Source organism: Psittacula echo (assembly GCF_963264785.1).
Source record: "Psittacula echo genome assembly, chromosome: 21".
Classification (NCBI taxonomy): Eukaryota; Metazoa; Chordata; class Aves; order Psittaciformes; family Psittacidae; genus Psittacula; species Psittacula echo.
The window spans coordinates 209313-226389 of NC_137757.1; the positions used below are offsets into that span (position 1 = coordinate 209313).

The 17077-nt window shown below is 56.5% G+C and overlaps 1 protein-coding gene across 1 annotated transcript; it reads left to right on the forward strand.

Annotated features, from left to right (window-relative positions):
* Window positions 1–10283: 10283 nt before the first annotated feature.
* HEYL (hes related family bHLH transcription factor with YRPW motif like) lies at window positions 10284–16535 on the forward strand (the record flags this gene model as incomplete). The annotated part of the gene is made up of 5 exons (XM_080632509.1): window positions 10284–10363; window positions 13420–13486; window positions 13918–14001; window positions 14396–14477; window positions 15868–16535. 5 exons carry the CDS (start codon window positions 10284–10286, stop codon window positions 16533–16535), a joined length of 981 nt encoding a protein of 326 aa, XP_080488635.1.
* Window positions 16536–17077: the final 542 nt, after the last annotated feature.

Genomic DNA, 17077 nt, shown 5'->3' on the forward strand with positions numbered 1-17077 from the left:
CTGTAGCCTGTTTTCTGGGGTTCTCATTGGGCTTTGTGATGAGTGTGCTTTCAAACGAAGAGCACGGAGGAGGAGGGAGCGAAGGCAGAGCTGGAGCAGAATGATGCTGCCACTCAGCTATTGTCAGCGCAGATGTTCACGAGGTAATCACGGTCTTTGAGCAGCCAGAGCTGCTTTTCATCACAAATCCAGGGTTTAACCCCAAGAGCTCATGGGGTTCTTGGTGAGGAGGTGGCAGCTCTGGTGAGCAGCTGTGTGGCAAGAGGTCAGGCAGCGTGGGCTCTGCTCTCCTGGTCCTCACCTACATACAGGGTAAGTCGTGACACCTCGCTGCCTCGGTTTCCCCATCACCATAAGAGATCAGAACGGTCCAGAGGTAACGTCAGGTCTGGAGGATGACTCCAGCTCCTTGCAGAAGAAAAGCAGCAATCCAGGGGTGCTCTGAAGTGCAGTGAAACCCCACATTTGCAACGATGCCTGCATGGCCAGCAGCACGTCCTGGTGTGCAGGGACCATGCAAGTACAGGGCTGTCCTTACACCCCTGTGGTGTTGGCCATGAGGGGTCCCATGAGGGGGCTTCACCTTGTCCCCGCAGCACATTCAGGTTTACATCCTTTCTGAAGCACAGAGGAAGGGCCAACAAATGCGAGCAGGGACCTGCAGCCACTGCAGGAGGCTGAAATGTCAGAGCAGGGGACCTGGTGACGGGGTGACAGAAACACCCGGACTTGGAGGAGCAGATAAGAGGACCCGGCGGCAGGAGAACAAGCAAAGGGCACTCGCTATCGGCGCTAGCGGGGCCGTGCCAGGGTTTGAACAGCCCGAGCACCTCGTTCCTTCGACACCACTATTTATAGCAGCGCTTGCTGATGCCTCTGTCACCGGAGCCTAAAACGGGTCCCCTGGTGCACCCGGGGCTTGGCCATGTGGTGCTGGGGAGGCCACCAGCGAAGCACTGACTCAATGCAGTGTGTGCAGAGCTGCTTGTCACCCGCTGATGGGGAGAGAGGCAGCTCTCTCTTCTCCTTGGAAGAGGCACCAGGCGGTTTCTGTCTAAGGCCTGGCCTTTGGCCAGCAGTTTGTGGGGTAAATAGACCCAACTTCCACCCCACTTCTTCCTTAGCCCCACATCTGGGGCTTGTCCAGCTCTGTCTGGGAGCCAGAGGGTTCCACAGCTTGATGAGGGTCCTTAGGCTGCTCTGTGTGTCACCCACGCTGGTGGAAAGAACCCTTCGGTTACAGGGCTAGAGCAAAATGCAAGAGGGCAAAGATGTTGTGTGTGCAGAGCAAATATTCCCTGGTCTCTGCCTGGAGATTTGCCTCTTACAGAGCTGCTTCATTTCTCCAGTTCTGCCCCGGCCAGGGGGTGATGGAGGGGGAGATGCCTCTGTTCCAGTGTTTTCCCATTCCTGCAGCAGAAGCTTTGTTACCAGGGCTGCACTTCAAAGCTGTGCTGGCAGTGCTGTGCCGGACAGGACTGTGCACATAATCCCACCGAGGAGGAGGAGGTCTGCTGGGGCTGCACTGGAGCCATGGCAGCCCCGTGCTGCACCAAGCTTTCTGGCTGAATGACTCGGGAGGAGATGGGCATTGGTGTGTTGGAGAACTGCAGCAGGCCTGGGCGCAGGGATGGACTTTTGCTTGCTCTCACTTAGGGCCCATGGCATGGTGATCCCTTCTCCATGTGGCAAAGAGAGGATGCAGAGCCCAGGACCGGCTCTGCGTACATGCAAGCAGCCTGCAGCTGGATCTGGTCCACGCCTGTCACTGTCCTCATCACTGTGGCCATCAGCAGTAAGCAGTGGTTTCCCCCTCAAGGTCAAGCAAACCCATTCAGGGCCATGCAAGTTATCATCTGCAGGCAGTGGAGCTGATGCCGTCCCTGCTGACCTTTTCCAATCACAGCCAGACCAATGCTTCACAAAATGCTGCCAAGCCTTGAGCGAGGACCAGAGGAGTCTTCATCCTGTGAGAGGGAGGATGAATGAGGGAAAGCTTGCTCCAATTGCCCTGCGAGGGGAGCCTGGCTCTGCTGGCCCTGTGCGGTGCTTGCGTTAGGGCTGCATCTGTTGGGAATCTGTGAATGGGTGGAAGCAGGATGGAAATTTGTACCCATCCTGGTGGGGATATGATTCCTCTGGGGAACGGTGGGCCTGTTTCTGCTGCCACAGCCACGGGCACAGGGACGAGAACAGGGATAGGGATGGTTGCGGTGCTGAGCGGGTGCCACAAGAGGGCAACAAGGGCTGTGTGGCGGCAGGAGGGTGCCAAGGTGGCAGGAGTCCCCGCTGCAGGCATCCTTTATGAGCCAATGTGCTCTAAGTGGCATCACCACCCTCCATGGTGTGACCTGTTGCTCCTTCCCCTTTCAGCCTGTGTTTGGAGAGGGTGTGAACAGCATCGCTGCCTCAGCACACCCCTGTTACCATCTGAGCCCCCAGACGGTATGGAGCCCATACCACCACCACGTGGGTACGTCCTCCAGGAGGAAAGGCAATGCTTGAAGCCCCCCAAGCTGGGAATGGGGAAGTTTTCCTCATCACCAGCTCTGGCATGGGGCACCAGTGTGGCACTGAGGTAGAGCCACCATCTCGGGTGGCATCCTCAAGCACCTTGTCCCCTGGGGTGATGGGGCTGTGGGGCCATCCCACACAGCACGGCCGGGCCATGGGGACCTTTCCTATGGCTGTATAAACAAGCCCCCACTTCCTCGGCGGCCTCCTCCAGGTGCGGCTGGGAATCATTAGGAGCTGAGTGTGGGAACTGGAAGGGAAAGCTGGAGAGAGGCCTTCTTTCATCTCCCCACTCCCTCCTCCCCCCGTGTCTGCCAAGCCTGGCTTCCTTTTGAATCCTTTAGCTTTTGCCAAGCGAGGGAGAAGGGGGGGGGGGGAATAAAAAGGGAAGGGAGAAAAAAAACCCCAACCACAGGAATGTGTCCAGGGATCTGGCTTCATTCAGGCTGCCGAGCCCTGAATACCCCGGCTCCCGCTCGCAGAGCCGGAGGGAGGGAGGCTGCGGCTGCCACCGCGATGGAGACAGGGAAAACAAACCGGGAAGCGGCATTTGGGCCAGGGCTGTTGCCACAGTGACTGACAAAGGGCTGTCTGGGAGGGGGGGCGCGCCTGTGGCTGCAATCCTCCCACCGTGGCATTGGGAGGTGGGAGCAGGGCGCCCCGAGTCCCGCGGGGGGAGCGATGGATGCGCTTCATCCTGCCGCGGGGACGTGGTGCCCAGACAGACGCCCTTGTGTTGCACCAGTCTCCCAGCACAAAGGCGACAGGGCTGCTGGCGGGCAGGGAATGGGGAGGCTTTTCCCTTTGGGAGGATGGGCTTTGACTCGCTGCCGACTTTATTCCCAGCAAATTAATGATTTCCTCCCGCAGCAACAGCGCTGGCCTGAGCATGTGCGTGTCGGTGCCTCCCACTGCCCTCCTGTCCTGCACGGAGGGTCCGCGCTGCCTGCAGCCTTATCCTCATCTGCGCTTCCTCCAGCTGTGTGTAATTGTCAGGTTCAGCCCAGCCGTGACGGCTGCTGCTTTGGGAGCATCCCAGTGGGAGCGCTGGGCCTGGCTGTGAACCGATGATGGAGTGCCGGAGGTGGCAGGGAAGCACGTTGGGTGCAAGAGGGAGCAGCAGAGCACTCGGAGCAAGGGGAAGCAAGCAGGAGCGCAGCCTGGGCTGGGTGCTGGGGAGGCAAAGGCGGCCGTGGGACAAACCCAACCGGCTTGGAAGCCCTGGGATGGGAACACCGCTCACCCCAGCTGCTGCAGAGCGCCTGGCACTTCGTCTCGCAGTGGTATGTGTCTCCCAAGAGGACTCGCATAGCTGTACATGCTCGCACGAGCCCATGCACACGTGCTCACACACACCCCCCCTTCTTGTGCACCATGGCTGCGCCCCGTGCATGTGCCCTGCTTGTTCATTCCTACCCCATCCTGCCTGGAAGCAGCAGCACTGCCCACCACAGCACTGATACCGGTCTCTTATGTGGGCACACAATGTGGCAATGCAGTACTGGGTGATCTTCTGGGAGCACGGTGGGTTCCTCCAGCAGCATTGTGTTCTGTTCCTTACCCCTGCCCTGCGGTGGTGCTACAGGTGGGCAATTGTTCCAGCTGACAGCCTCAAAGGCAAAGGAACAAGATTCAGCTTCCTGCTATTTGAAGTGGAGAAAGTGAGCATTCATCACTGCTGGCAGGAGCAGAGCCACCCGCCGGGGTGGGTGCAGGGAGCGGTTGCCTTGCAGGAATGCTGCTGCTGCTGCCACAGGCACAGCGCTGCTCCACAGAGCCTCGAGGTAAGCCTGGATGCTTCCCTCCTGCCTGGTGCTGCTGTCAGTGTTCTCTCCTTGGAAAGCATGAGCATGGGTTGGGGGGGATGTGAAGCAGGGAGCAGCCACACAAGGAACCATGGGCTTGCCATGAGGGAACAGCAGCACGGTGGCCCCATTGCTTCAGGTTCAGCCTCTGCCCTGAACTCTGCCCATTCCCTGACCCTGAGGGCCTCTGTGGCTGAGGGCTGGTGGCTTTGGAAGCCCCTTGGACGTGCATTTGCCCTCCTCTGTGCTAGGAGCTTGTCTTGACTGAGGCAGCAGATGCTGGCCAGTGTGAGGAGGGGCAGGAGGTGATCCCTGTTCCTACTGAATGAGGACCAGGAGCCTCCTTGCCCCTATTCCCCACATGTGTGTGCTCTCTCCTGATATTTTCTAAGCTGACAAGGGAGGAAAGAGCGTGCACTCCTGCCACCCACGAGGCTCCCGCTCACCATGGACACCCCGGCAGTGCCCAGCCTGCAGTGAGGAGCCACAGGGCTTTCCCTGGCGTTCCACTTGCCAGGAGCCCAAGGCCATTCCTGCTCCATTTCCTTTCCTCGCTCTTCCCCTCCAAGGCTGATCCAACTGGAGAAGAGTCTCCCGCTGCCTCCTCTCCCTGTCCCTTCCCCGTGCCATCTGTCCCCAGCTTCACAGCTCTGCGCCGGTGGCATTTCTGCTGATGATCCCTTTGTGCACCTCTTAGCTGGCTCTCTTCATTCTAATCCCCCTGTCTCCGCAGGCTCTTGGGGTCTCTTCCAAGCTGGTTGCGATCGTCAAGGATACAGGCGGAATCTGTTCTGCTGCACCAAGCCACATGCACATGTATGTGCTCAGATGCCTCCACGCACGCCGCTGCCACGCCAGCCCTTGCAGCGCTGTCACTCCCTGCTCCAGAAGGGTAGGACTGAGCCAAGCACAGCACCTCTCACACGAACATGGGTTGTTACCCCAGACGAGGAAGGTAACGCGCTGCAGCCATGGCAATCATCAGCAATTAGCCCTTTTGGGAACTCAGCTTGTAACGCTGCAGAGGCTTTTCTGTGCGTGCCGACTGCTCATCCCCCGGTCCTTTGGAAGCGGTGCGAGTTGGACATGCCAAACCACTGGTCATGTCTGAGCAGAACTGGGTGCCTCGTGTCATTTCCATGAGGCTGGGAGGGCTCGGGGGGATGTCTGTGAATGTTAAAGGCACTTGTGTACCCGAGCAGTGAACGCACATGCTGTCATTACCTCTGCAATGCCATCTGGCCAGCAGCAACGCAGCTCGAACCAGGGCTGTGCGCAGAAGAACATTTTACAACAGAAAGCAATTAACCGAATAAAGCCCTTTATAAAATCCAGTAATTAAAAACAGTCCCTCCCCCTTGTTTTCCTTTTAAGCTGAAAGTTGCTGTTTACTCATTTGCTTTACAAAGTGTGCCTTGTTGTGGCTTCAGAAGAAATGAAAGTTTGAAGTGGTTAGAGAAGAAAGGCTTTGGGGCTGGTGCGCTCCAGGCAGGGCGGAGGGGCAGGGGCTCTCCAGCCCGGCTTGTTTGTATTTGTTCTTGTCTACTCACAAGATCGCTAAGCACACATCGAACAAGTGGTGAAACTGTCTAACCAGGCTGATCTCTCCCAGGCTTCCTGGGAAGAGCCCTGGCACATTAGCATCGCTGGGGGAACGGGAGGGGGGCACAGCCCTTTTGAAGGGCTGGTGTTGTGGGGCTGAGGGAAGGGCTCCTTGTGCAGGCCAAGGAGCAAACAAAGGCGTTGTGTTCCCCGAGCCCTAGGGCCTGGCCCCAGGGGAAGGACAGGGCCTCCCTGCTTCACCAGCCTGGGTTTTCCCATCCAGGTTCTTGCTGCTGTAGCTCGGGTGTAGCCTCAAGGGCATCTGCGTCCTTCCGGTGCCCAGAGACTGGAGCGGGGCTGGAAGTCGAGAGCCCAGGAGCCCCCGGCAGTGTTCACACAGACCAGCCTGACACACACAGACACCTCACCTTGATTGCCCTCTCCAGATCTGAAACACCAGAGAGGAGCAAACCTTTGTCCATCAACACATCATCGCTCATTGCTGCTCCCCTGCCCAGTGAGTGCCCAGTGCGCTGGCATCAGGATGGGTGGGGAAACTGAGTCACATCAAGGGCAGCCAGGACTAAAGTGTGGCATTGTCTGACACAGTCCATCGGGATGCACTGCTGGTTCTGGAGCAGAGGGTGATCCTGTCCCTGGCCATCACCCAGCCCCACTCACCAGAGCCACCTTATTATGCCTGGTATTCACAGCTGCGTGTCCCAGCCTTTCCCTGGGCACAGGCTCAGGGGGACAAACACCATCTTATGGGGCAGGAGCTCTTGCTGGGGCAGCAGCACCTCCGAGGTGTCCCAAGCCCCATCCCACGGTGTTTCCACAGCTGCCCAAGCGGAGCCGCGTTCCTGGCTGCTGGAGTAGACCTGCTGCAGGGCAAGAGGTGTGAGGACACAGACAGCGCTGGCGGGGTGGCGAGTGCAGCACCGAGGTGCAGGATCTGCCCCGTCCCTGCCCGGGGAAGGGTGAGGCCACGGGTTTGTGGGAAAATGTTGTTTTTCCCTCCCCTGGCCTGCCCCAAGCCGTCGCTGGGCTGGCTCTGAACTGCGGGGGCCGGGGAAGCAGGGGAGGAGTCAACAATTGTGGTGCCTCTGCCTTGGAGCGCAGCCAAGGCAAACAATCCTCTCCTGGCTGCCCTCCAGATCTGACAACACACGGAGGTGATAGCGTATTCCTACCTACACGCTTTCATCCCCCATCACCTCCCGAACGCCCTGCCTGGCTCTCCTGCCTGTGATGAATCCCTCTGCTCAGCCGCGGAACAAGACAGCCTGTCCACAGCGCTGCAGCCAGGAATCCCGGCCAGCATCCCTGCGAGGCCTCTGCTTTTGCAATTACAGCTGTGGGTCTGGCAGCCAGTGGTGGGACCCGAGGTTAGGGAGGTGATGTTGACTGAAGATGTGCGGACAGGGCATTCCAGGCATGCACGGGGTTAAACCAGAGGTGTCAGTTCATGGGGAGGTAACAGATAAGTCCTGCTCCTGCTGCCTCTGGCTCTGCAGAAGCCTTGCTCTCCCTCCCACATTCCAGCTGCTGCAGCTTTTCACAGCTGGCTGCTCTCTGGGGACATTTCCCAGAGCTGAGCAGGAGGGAGGGGAAGGAGCAGGACATGGCGGGGGGGGTGTTGGTGTCTGGTCTGACTGTGCCCCCCCTCCAGGGAACCTTGGGCTGGAGCCCTTCACCCCCAGGAGCGGGCTTGGCACCGCCAAACCTGGGCAATCCCAGGTCCCTGGCAGGGATCCACCCTCAGCCCTGGCCAGGAGAGATTTTCCTGCTGCAGAGACATCAATCTTTGCAGCTCACTTACTCCTTGGCCTCTGAAGCAGGGTAGCCAATTAGTGCTGGGTGTGATGGATGGCTTAGCCCCGTCCTCGTGACACCCATCCTCTGGAAACAGTTCCCACCGTGAGAGGCACAGCCAGCAGGAGCAGGGACAGCTCTCACCCGCCTCCAGCCCCTGAGGGTCTCACGGGGTCCTGGGCCTGGGGACAAGCACTGCAGCAATGCTCGCTGAGCAACCAGAGACTGTGCAGGAGGGAAAACAGCCCTCGACACTGGGCCAGGGTTCATCGTTCAGGGCTTGGGGAGAGATTTCCTCTAATAATTCCCTTGGCTTGGCTGTGGCAAAGCTTGTAGCTCTCTGGGAAGAGCAGAGCGGCTTGGGGAGGAGGTTGGTCACCCAGTTTGTGGCTCTGTGCTTGGGGTCAGGCTTTGCCACCACAAGTAAGTGTACCATGGGAATAGCTTGCATGGCTGCTCAGTGAGAGGCAAGGAGGTGGCAGAAACCCATTTCTGCTCTTAGACCCCATCTCCCCTTCCCCAGCATCATCCCTTGGCCCACTCTCTGCTGCAAGATATGGGTGATGCCTACGAAAACCCTGCTTCCCTTGCACGCAGCTTAATCCTTCCCTGTCACCTCCATTCAAACAATCTCAAGGGGTCTCAGCACCATCCCTGCATGTATCCTGGGTGGTTCAGATGGAGCTTGAGATCTCCCAGGGCTCACTGGGGGCCATCATAAATGACTCTCTAGAAGCACAGGCTGGAAAATGGATCTGATTACAGGAGAAGTGGGTTTTGGCCCCGCTCTGTTCATAATGAAGTGTAATCCTAGAAAAACATGTTGCCAATTACACTTCAATTGAACCCAGATAATGACACTTGAACAAGAAGGCTTAGTCCAGGAACGACGGAGCCTGGACAGTGAATTCCTTTCTAATGGAGAAGAAAAGTGTTCCTCTGTGGCAATCTGGGCTCCGCTTGGTTCAGGCTCTTTGTGGTATGTGCAAGAGCTTGAAATAACCAATCTCTGGATCCCATTTAAATGGTTTTATCAGTGGAAAGGGTATTAATCTCTCAAAAACATGTTTATGGGAATTGTAGTTTGGAGATATATGTATTTTGAAGTGAAATCACTTTGGAAAGGAGAAGTGGGTCTCAAACTCGCTAAAATAACACTAACTCTGCTTCAAAGTAACTTCACTTTGAAATGTAAGCTAGTAACAGCTCGGTTTCTTGACCACTTACAGGGAAATCAAAACATCCAACATTACAGAAACAAAGTGCCATAACCTAAAGCAAATGTCCTATTCTCATTCGGGGAGGTACAAACACTTCCCAGACCTCAGATTTCCACTCCAGCGCGGGGTGGCTGGACCAGGGCTCTGTTCCTTCCCTTGGGGAGGGAGGAGCAGGAGCACCCGGCCCCAGCGCTGATGGGCTGTTATCGCCGCCACGGTCTCTGCAAAAGGCTTTGGGAAACCCACGTGGTGCCAGATCCCAGCGCTGATTATTTTATGGGGTTTTTTTTTCCGACTAAACGGCATCATTTTTGTACTGCGAACTTCCACTTCAGAGCTCTCCCTTCTCCCCTCTGCCTTCCCCCCCCCCGGTTTTTGCTGCCTTGGGGGATTTTAGCAGCGCAGGACTCTGAAAACCAGCCTCAAACAGCCTGCTCCTGCGAGCTCAGGGAAGGCGAGATGCTCTCTAGATGCCGGGCTGTGGGTCTGAGTTTCCGGCCTTATGGGATGAGACAAGAAAACAGCAATTCATCCTGGTGTCATAAAACCCAAAGTCATGTTTGGTTGGTTTGGTTTACAGGGTAGGTGGTGAATGCCCCGGCAGTGCCATGAGCTGGCACTCGAAGATGCTTCAGGGCTGGGAGCTGAGCTCCTAGTGGGACCAGGACCCATCGTAACGGTCCAGCATCGTGCTGGACCCATCCTGATGCTTCCAGCCCTGATGCCAACACTGCTGTCCTGGCCCTCAGGGATTAATGGCAGTGGAGGGCTCTTTGCACAACGTCCTCAAACATCCCCGTGCTTCCAGTGAGCTGGTTTCCATCTGAATCATGAGCCTCGGAGAGTGCCTGCGCCCAGCGCGGGGCAGACATGTGTGTGCGTGTGGGGCTGGATGTTGATTTTTCCCTGAAACAACTCAAGGCTTTATCAGTCCCATCTCTTTCCCACGGTTTTCTGTTGCCAGTGAGGTCACTGGTCCCTTTAAACTGGGGCTGAGGCCAACGTGCGGCGGGTGGAAGGGGGGTGGCGGGGACATGAGACGGTTCACACAGACTGTTCCTTTTACAGGAAGATTTGGGATTTCGACCAGCGAGCAGGGAGCAGGCGGGGGGGCCTGGGAACCTAGGCCGTGCAATCCGTCACTCCCGGGGGATGGTGCCTCATTAACCCGTTCACCGGGGGGCCGGGGCGCGGCCGGGTGTGGAAGGCGGAGGGCGGGCAGGGGAGGGGCTGGTCCCGGGCAGCTCCTCCGCGTTAGACCGGGCTGCGGCCGCACTCGCTGCCCCGAGGACGGCGGGAGAAAGAAGGAGTGAGGACCGACGGCGGCGGCGGCGGTTGGGAGCAGCCGCACCGAGCCGAGCCCAGCCCGTCCGGTGCCGCCGGCAGCATGAAGCGGTTGTGCGAGGAGAGCTCCTCCGACACGGAGTCGGACGGCACTATCGACGTGGGCCGGGAGGAGGAGTACCGGTGAGGGCGCGGGGCCGGCGGTGGAGCTTGGGGGGTGCGTCCCGGCACCGGGCACGGCGCTTGCAGCGGCTCCCCGGGGCTGAAGCGCGGCTCCGTTCACCTCGGTTAACCTCGCCGGGCCGGGCCGGTGCTGCCGTGGGCAGGAAGGGGTGGGGGGACCAGGTCACCTCGACCTGCGTGTGTGGGGAGGCCGGGTGGGGACAGCCCCGTCGCGACGCCGGTATCGAAGCTGTTACGAGATGATCGAGCTCAAGGAGACGCCTCGCTAGAGCCAGAGCAAAAGCTTTCCCGTGCAGGGGGGGAGAAGGGCAGCTCTGAGCTCACTTGGCAGCAGCACCCCGAGCAGAGGCGCCCACCGGGTGCTGGTGCAGCCCCAGCGATCCACGGGCTCGAAGGGAAGGGGGAAGAATCCGGGAGGTTTTGCATGAGAAACGCTTCAGCTCTGGGGATTCATTTGTAATGCACCAGCTGGGGCTTTGATCTTAATTAAGAGGGAGCCCGGCCGGGGAGAGCTGCCCGGCTTTGAGCTGCGGTTCCAGTACCGCAGCCTCCGTCCCATCGCTGCTGAGGCGCGGTTTCGGCGCTGGGGCTTTGCTGCTTGGGCAGATAGTGAGGAAATAGCAAGCACAGGACCCCTGCATGGTTCCCAGGCCACGTCCTCCTGCTTTGCCAGCTCCCCTGGCAAAGGGCATCCCTAGCAGCTCGGCTTCCCACGCTGTGCCAGCCGTGCCTGGGCTCTGAGAACACAGACGGTGCTGGCGATGAAAGAAGGGCTCTGCGACTTGTTCTGCTCCAAAACCCAGCTGCTTTTGAACTCTTGTTTCAGTAGCCAAGTGTCCCCCTCCCTCCCTTCGTGTCCAGTGAGTCCCCAGGTTAATTCATTTCCTTTTGCTGCTTGGTATCCCAAGCAGAGAAGTTGCCCTGCCCTGTGCCAAGTTACCGTTCTCATGGGACTACATTCAGGAGTCTGCTTCTCTCTGATGCAGTCGTGGCAGAGTCTGAGAAGTAACGTCCTGCACCAATTCACTGACCCCTTAGGGAGTTTCTAAGCACATCAATGTTTAAGCTACCTCCCTGCTGCATGTGAAATACTCAGTGCAGCACTGAGTCTGCAGTATCCCGATGGATGGAACGGAGGAATTGTCATGTTTCAGTGAATGGTAACGATGAATTGTTGATCTCTCTGGTGCTGCTAAGACGTTTACCTTCTCAAGTCATGGAACCAGGCAGCGCTGTGAGCTGGTGTTTGTGTATGTGTGTATCATTGCTTGTGTCACACCAACACACAGCCAGAAGAGCTGTTCCTGCCCTGATAGGGCTGGGTTCTTTGGGGTTTTGCTTCTTGCTCTGAACCAACAGCCAAAGTTGTGCTGTAAGTTATAAAATTGAGCAGAGAGCAACACAGCAATTCTAATCATCAGAGAACATCGTGAGGGTGTCTTTTATGTGGTTCAAATCTGTCAAGCATATTTTGAAAGCATATTTTGCAGTGAGCTCGGTTTTTATATCCACATCTGGAGCCGCAGCTCAAAGAGAGCGGCACATTCAACAGCTTTGCAAGGAGAGTTTCAGAACTCCCTGTTACAGCTCCTTGAGTGAGTGTTCCACATTCCTGTGTCCCAGGCGGCTTTGATACCGACTCCTGGCACAACACCTGACCCCAGAGCCCGCTTTCACATCACACATGCTCATCCTATGTGTGTTTATGTATGTTGGCAACATGTGTTGGTGCTTGTTGGAGCCAGCCAGCACCTATGCCCAGGGAAAGCCCACCCAGCAGCCATTCAGGTAGGTGCCCGTGGAGGGGAGCAAAGAGCGTGTTGCTTCATCTGAGTGTGTAAAATCGGCTCTGAAAGCACCTCGCTTGGGGCCAACAGAACCTATTTCTAATGGGCTGAGCTGGGTCTGGTCTTTGGCTTGCTGTGCAGACAGCTCTGTCCATGCAGAAACATCTTTAATAGGCTCCTGTTAAAATGCCCCTTCCCAGATCTGTGTCTCGCATGGTTCCTCCACAGTGCTGGGCTGGCTATGGTTGCTGTTAACATCCTGCACCAGGTTCCATAAGGCACAGGAACAGTGCTAAGCCAGTCCAGCTTTCCAGAGGGAAAAAAACTGCCTGTAGAGATGGAAAGTGGCCCTGGGCAGCCTCCCTGCAGCAGAGGGGCTTTGCTCCAAGGAGTTTCCCATGCTGGGTTATCCATCATTGTGGACTCTTCACCTCTGCAGGGACTCAGCGATTGAACTTTGTCTCCCTGTGCCTGTTTAGTGCTGACCTTTGGTGTCTAACCTCACCCGTGCCCATCAGGCACAAGACAGTTTGTGGGGGCCCTTCTTAGCCTGTTTCTCCCATGTCCCTCGAGCAGAGTTGTCAGCCAGCAGGCAGAGTCCCTGCTCCATGACCTCCTGCCGGGTGCTCCCCTGCCCGGCTGCTGGCTCCTCTCTGCCTGATTTGGGGTTATCCAGAATATCCCTGGTACATTCAGAACATCACAGCCTACTCCAAACCCTGTGGTTTGTGAAGTGACTCTCCAGGAAGCCCTCAGAAACCACATCAATGCTGCCGTTAGCCTCACCCTGAGGAGCAGCCAGCCCTTCGCTGCTCCTGGGTGGGAGCTCGGGGATGTGCTGGTGCTATCGCAGCTCGGAGAGGCAAAGCCCTGCAGACAGGGCAGGCTCAGACACGAGAGCCAGGAGGTTCGCACATGGAGAAGGAAAAGGCCACGACTCCAGAGCTTGGATTGCTACTTTTCCAGCCCCATGGAGATGCCAGCACTGGTTGAGATTGAAGGAGATGAGTGCCTGGTAGCAGATGGACAATTTGGTGCAGAAATCTGTCCCAGGCTGGTGGGAGACTCGGAGTGGGATTTGAGTCTCTGCTTGGCTCCCCATCCCCAATTCCTGAGCTCTGTGTTGTGGGTAAAAATGAGATGGGAACCACAGAAGACATTATTCAGGGAGGGGGGAAACTGCAGATGGCAAACGTGTGTAAAGCACATGCGCGACAGAGGTTCCTCTCCAGCTAGCATGAGAAATGAATCCCTCTTCTTCCCTTCCAGCCATGTTTCCAGGTCTGTGTCTCCCACTACGACATCTCAGATACAAGCCAGGAAGAAGAGGAGAGGGGTGAGTCTCATTTACATTGCCCAGGGTGGCTGTGCTATGTCTCCCAGCGGGGCTAGGTTGTTTGCAAGGGCTCCCTGTGACATCCTCTGCATGCAGCGGGCATGTCCTTAGCGTGGGAACACAGTGGAAAATGAACTTCACAGTGTCCCCTGCTCTGTCTCCCGTGGAACTCACAGCCAACTGGAGACTTATTTTGCAGAGGCTTGGCCTCAAATTTGGCAGGAAAGGGTGGGGATGGGATGGGGGAGTGTGGTTTCACTGTGGTTATCACAGCAGTCAAGGTTTCTGTGCTCAGTTTTTGCACCAAACCCATTTACTTATATGGCCCTGTTCTAAGCACCTCTCTCAACCTGCCTTAGCTGTTAACAAGCTGTGAAGCTGTGGCCATAAATGACCCTGGTTTCTTCTCTCCCCTTGGGAATCTTCTGCAGATCATTGAGAAGCGGCGCCGGGACCGGATCAACAGCAGCCTCTCGGAGCTGCGGCGCCTGGTGCCCACTGCCTTCGAGAAGCAGGTGAGTGTGTCCCTGATTCCCACCTTTCTTCCAATCTGGGCTATCTGTCTTATCATCATCACTGCAAGGACTAAGGAGGTGGTGAAACTGGGTGGTAAAACAATATTCACAAATATTCAGGAGCCCTGGGGAGGACAAAGTCAATCCAGGATGTGTTTTGGGTAAACCAGATATGAAGATGCAGAGAAATGGGCTTTTTCAATTTGCATCTGGGCACCTTAGGAGGGATGTAAAAACCAGAGCCAGCGTCCTGGATGGATGCTTTGCTCCATCTGAGTGCTTCTGGACTTCAGGAAGGTTTTGGAGGGGGGTGGTCACTCGGCAGCTCCTGAGAGGCACAGACCTCCAGACCATAAAATGATGAATTGCTCTTTTTCCTGCTCCCAACACACAGGGCTCTTCCAAGCTGGAGAAGGCAGAAATCCTACAAATGACAGTAGATCACTTAAAAATGCTTCACGCCACTGGAGGAGCTGGTAAGAACTGCACATATGTGAGGTGAAGGTGAAAACGGGAAGGGAAATTCCCCCTCAGCCTGGGCACCAAGCAGTATCTTGATGCTGGCATGCTCAGGTGACACCAGCCAGCACCAAACTGACTGCTGCCCTGTCTGTTTCCCAAGGGAAAGGCCCTTTGAGGGATGTTTCCATGCATCCATTTGGCAGACAGTGGTATATGGGATGGCAAATCCCACAGACCCATGGGGATAGTACCACTGTCACTGTCACACACTCTGCTAAAAGCTGTGCAGCCAGGGACGTGCCTGGTCCTGCTCTGCTCGCAGAAAGGCGGTATTGAGCTCTGTACCTCCTCCTGGGATACATTTCCTGCAGAGGCTGGATTCTGCATGAGGACTCTGCAAATAAACAAGGCTTTTTTCCCTCTCTGTTCTTTTTTTGTGTGTCTCTTGGTTGTTATAAGAAGAGAGAGGGAGCCCTGTGCAAAATTCAACAAAGGTCTTATTTGTACTGAGACCTCGGTACAGACCCTCTGTCCTGTTCCAGTTAACAGGATGGAGATCACAGCTCCAGTAAAGAAGCCTCTGGCTTGCTTACCACCCGGTTTTGGCTTGCTGGGGACATTGCTGGCATCCAGGCTCTGGTTCAGAGCTGTAACTTGGTCTGGAACATTTGTTTAGATATTCAGTTTGACTGCACTGCAACAAAGGGCTGTATTGTCACGAGAGACCCCGTCAAGCAAAGTGGTCCAAGCGCTTCACTGTGCTGTGACATTCTCTGCTTTATTACTGACCGTCTTACGGAGCTGCAAGTAGGGAGGAGAAGCCTAAAAACCAGCCGTGGGTTGCATTTTATCCTGTTGATTTCTGTGGCTTTGAGCTTTCTTGGCCCAGTGGTTTTGGTCTGCCACTGTCCCGTGTCCTTCAGCCGGATATGTGCTTAAATGAAGGGTAAAAATTGGGACCCAGGCAGAGGAAAATGGTGCTGAGCTGAGCATGGGGAGACCCAGCGTCCCACCAGCCTACAGGACCAGAGATAGTCTGTTTGCAAAGAGGGACCCAGATGCCCATCTGGCCCACAGACCTGTCTCCAGCAGCAATAACTGATAGAGTCCAATAGGAAAAATTCCTTCCTGAGCACAGTTAATGAAACCTCTTACTTGTCTCACATGCTGGAGTAAGAGGCTTCATGACCTTGGCAGTTCTGTCCCAATGAGATAACCACAGATGCTATTCTCACGCATGCAAACGTCCAGTCCTGGACACCCACTTGGCTGGCTGCATCAGGAATATCGCTCGGCAGCAAAGTGCCTCAAGTGAAATACACAGTGTGTTAGAGAGGGTAGTGAAATCCAAGCACATTCCTGAGCTCTGCATGGACTTATTCTCACTGTGTTCTCTCCCTACAGGCTTCTTAGATGCTCGAGCTCTGGCTGTGGATTACAGGAGCATCGGCTTCCGTGAATGCCTCACTGAAGTTGTCAGGTACCTGGGCATCCTTGAGGGTCAAAATGCCACTGACCCCATCCGGCTGCGCCTCCTCTCCCATCTGAATAATTATGTGGCAGAAATGGAGCCTTCGCCTGTGGCCACTTCGCTCCTGCCCATCCAGACGTGGCCGTGGTCCTTCCTCCACAGCGCCGCTGGCCCCGTGCAGATCCCCAGGAGGGAGGCTGCTCCCGCTCCGGTTGTTTTGACTGCATCTTCCCTGGCTTACCCCAGCCCCGCTGTGAGGCCAGCCCCGCTTCGCCGTGTCCCCGGCGACATGCTGCCATCCCGCCGAGGCTTCCCGGCCAGCAAGATGGGCTCTTCCAGCCGCAGGGCCCGGGGTGCAGGCTCATCCACGGCCGTAGCAGCCGTGCCCAGGATGCCGGCACCAGCGGGTGCATTGAGAGAGGGCTCATCCAAGAGCAGCCAAATCGCCACGTTCCTCTTCTCACCAGCCTCCGCCGGCATCCCCATGCCACCGGCTTACACAGCACCTCCTGCCTTGGGCGCTGCCACGCAGGGACCTGGGATCAGGGTTGGGACATCGAGGATCTGCCGCTCCTGGGCTACTGAAATTGGGGCTTTCTGACCCTCCCATTCGGAGACAGGAATTCTTCAGCACTCATTGCCTACAGGCCTAAGAACAAACTCAGCTGAAAAGGCATCTTTCCTGCTTTGCAAAAACCAAGGATCCATAAAGAAAATCCTCTTTACTCTTCCCTCTCTCCTCACACCACCTTTCTTGCCTCACCGTCACGTTCTCTCCCTCATGATGCCCGCAAACAGGAATCACATACAATTTGATGCACTTGTCTGCATGCAGCTACCCCCAGATCCTTCCAGCTACAGCAGAAGGGGCACACGCAGATCCCAGCCCTGTTCCACCTCCAGCAAACCACTCTGCGGAGCCCTTTGGAAAAGAGCCAGCCTTAAAATACTGTTTTATTTCCCTGGGGGGCCCTGAGCTGCCAGACAGAGACTTGCTTATGCCGATGCCCTGCGATGTGTCCCCCAGCTGCAGCACCTAATGTTGTGCTCCCCTTATCCCCAGCACTGCTGGCACCCCAGCTACAGCCCCCCCAGCTCCCTTAGTGAACTGCCTGCCTGTTAATCCCCATGCTTTCCTCACTG